Raw genomic sequence first — 1,420 nt, 5'->3', positions numbered from 1 at the left:
TTGCCAGGCCAAAGTTGAAAATATGATTTATTTTTCTTAATCCGGCTTAACTGGATAAATAAAAGTTAAATAAATAAAATAAAAATATTGTTCTGAAATTATTTTTTCAGTAAATAGGACGAGAAATTAGTCTTAATTTTTTTATATGCATGGTCTTAAAATTGTCTCAAAAAGTATTAAATTTAACTTAAAGAAAGTTGTACGAACTCTGCTGTTTTCTTTTACAATAGCATAATCTTTTTTTAAATGGTGGGAATTTAACAAAAGCAGGAATTTATTAAAGGAGCTGGAAAAGAGAGCACGGCGAAGGTTTTATGTGTAGAAAAACCTACAAAAGACGATCTTTAAGCCATTCTTATGCATCAATAAAAACAAATGTTTTAAGACGGATGACTTTAAATAAAAATCATTGTAACAGGAAGTACCTTCACCCATGTTTTGTGTGTCTGTGTCATTATATTGTGTTGCAGCGTCTCCTTCACTGCCTTCCTCTGTCACTTCTCTCTTGTCATCAATCTGCTCCACTTCATAGTTGTTGGCCTTTCCACAGTTCACCCTGATGAGCAAACAGCACAAGTTGACGTCTTCTTACCTTAAAAAGCTTGTTAAAATGTTTGAAAAGTCCCGTACCCGTAGGTGTAGCCGTCGGGCGGATGGTAAGGGATGTGGGTTTTTGGCATGAGCAGAACCGTCCTCGTCAGGTGAATGATGCTGCAGGAGGACAGGAAGAGGAAGGAAGAGCGCAGAGAGACGCCCTGTTCATGCAGGACCTGGTAAGGAGAGAACATTCAGAGTGAAAAGCTGAAAACTGCATTCATTTGCTAAACGTACACTCGTTCATGGAGCGCACACGTGTCAAAGTCAAGGCCCGGGGGCCGGATCCGGCCCTCCAGATCCTTTTATTTTATTGTTGTTAATGGCTGGATGTTATCTTGTGCTTATTTTTAACTGGTATAATTTTGACAAAATATATTTTTATGGAGAGTAAAATATTGAAATTTATTTAAGGTTTAAGTTGATTTATTCTGGAATAATATTCATGCCTTTTTATTATTCATATTCATGTTAAGAAGTTACGGTTTAAAAGTTTTAAAAATGGGCATTCTGTTAGCTTTTTGGACAAATTTTCATTTACTACAATTTTTAGGCTGTTTTGGAGTTTTGAAATTTGTTCAGCTACATGATAGCTGTTTTGGCTAACCTAAGTTTTTTTTATTTTTATTTTTTTAGTTTTTTAGTCTAATTTGGGATCTAGTAAATATTTTAGCTGGCTATCAACTTCAGCGTTTTCAGTTATTAACGTAAGTGTTTTTAGCTATGAACTTCAGTGTTTTCAGCTATGAACTTCAGCGTTTTCAGCTATAAACTTCAGCGTTTTCAGCTATAAACTTCAGTGTTTTTAGCTATTAACTTCAGTGTT

The 1,420-nt window shown here is 34.7% G+C and overlaps 1 protein-coding gene across 3 annotated transcripts in view; it reads right to left on the bottom strand.

Annotated features, from left to right (window-relative positions):
* Nucleotides 1-1,420, bottom strand: part of LOC112157393 (solute carrier family 43 member 3) — a 13,140-nt gene that overhangs the window by 4,877 nt on the left and 6,843 nt on the right. For all 3 annotated transcript variants that reach the window (XM_024290092.2, XM_024290093.2, XM_024290094.2), the window contains 2 exons: nt 631-770; nt 426-556 (listed from right to left, as the gene is read on the bottom strand). In XM_024290092.2, the coding sequence (XP_024145860.1) occupies nt 426-556; nt 631-770 (271 nt within the window). The remainder of the gene's footprint in view (nt 1-425; nt 557-630; nt 771-1,420) is intronic.

Source organism: Oryzias melastigma, linkage group LG1, assembly GCF_002922805.2.
Source record: "Oryzias melastigma strain HK-1 linkage group LG1, ASM292280v2, whole genome shotgun sequence".
Lineage (NCBI taxonomy): Eukaryota > Metazoa > Chordata > Actinopteri > Beloniformes > Adrianichthyidae > Oryzias > Oryzias melastigma.
This window is presented reverse-complemented; position numbering and strand designations above follow the sequence as displayed.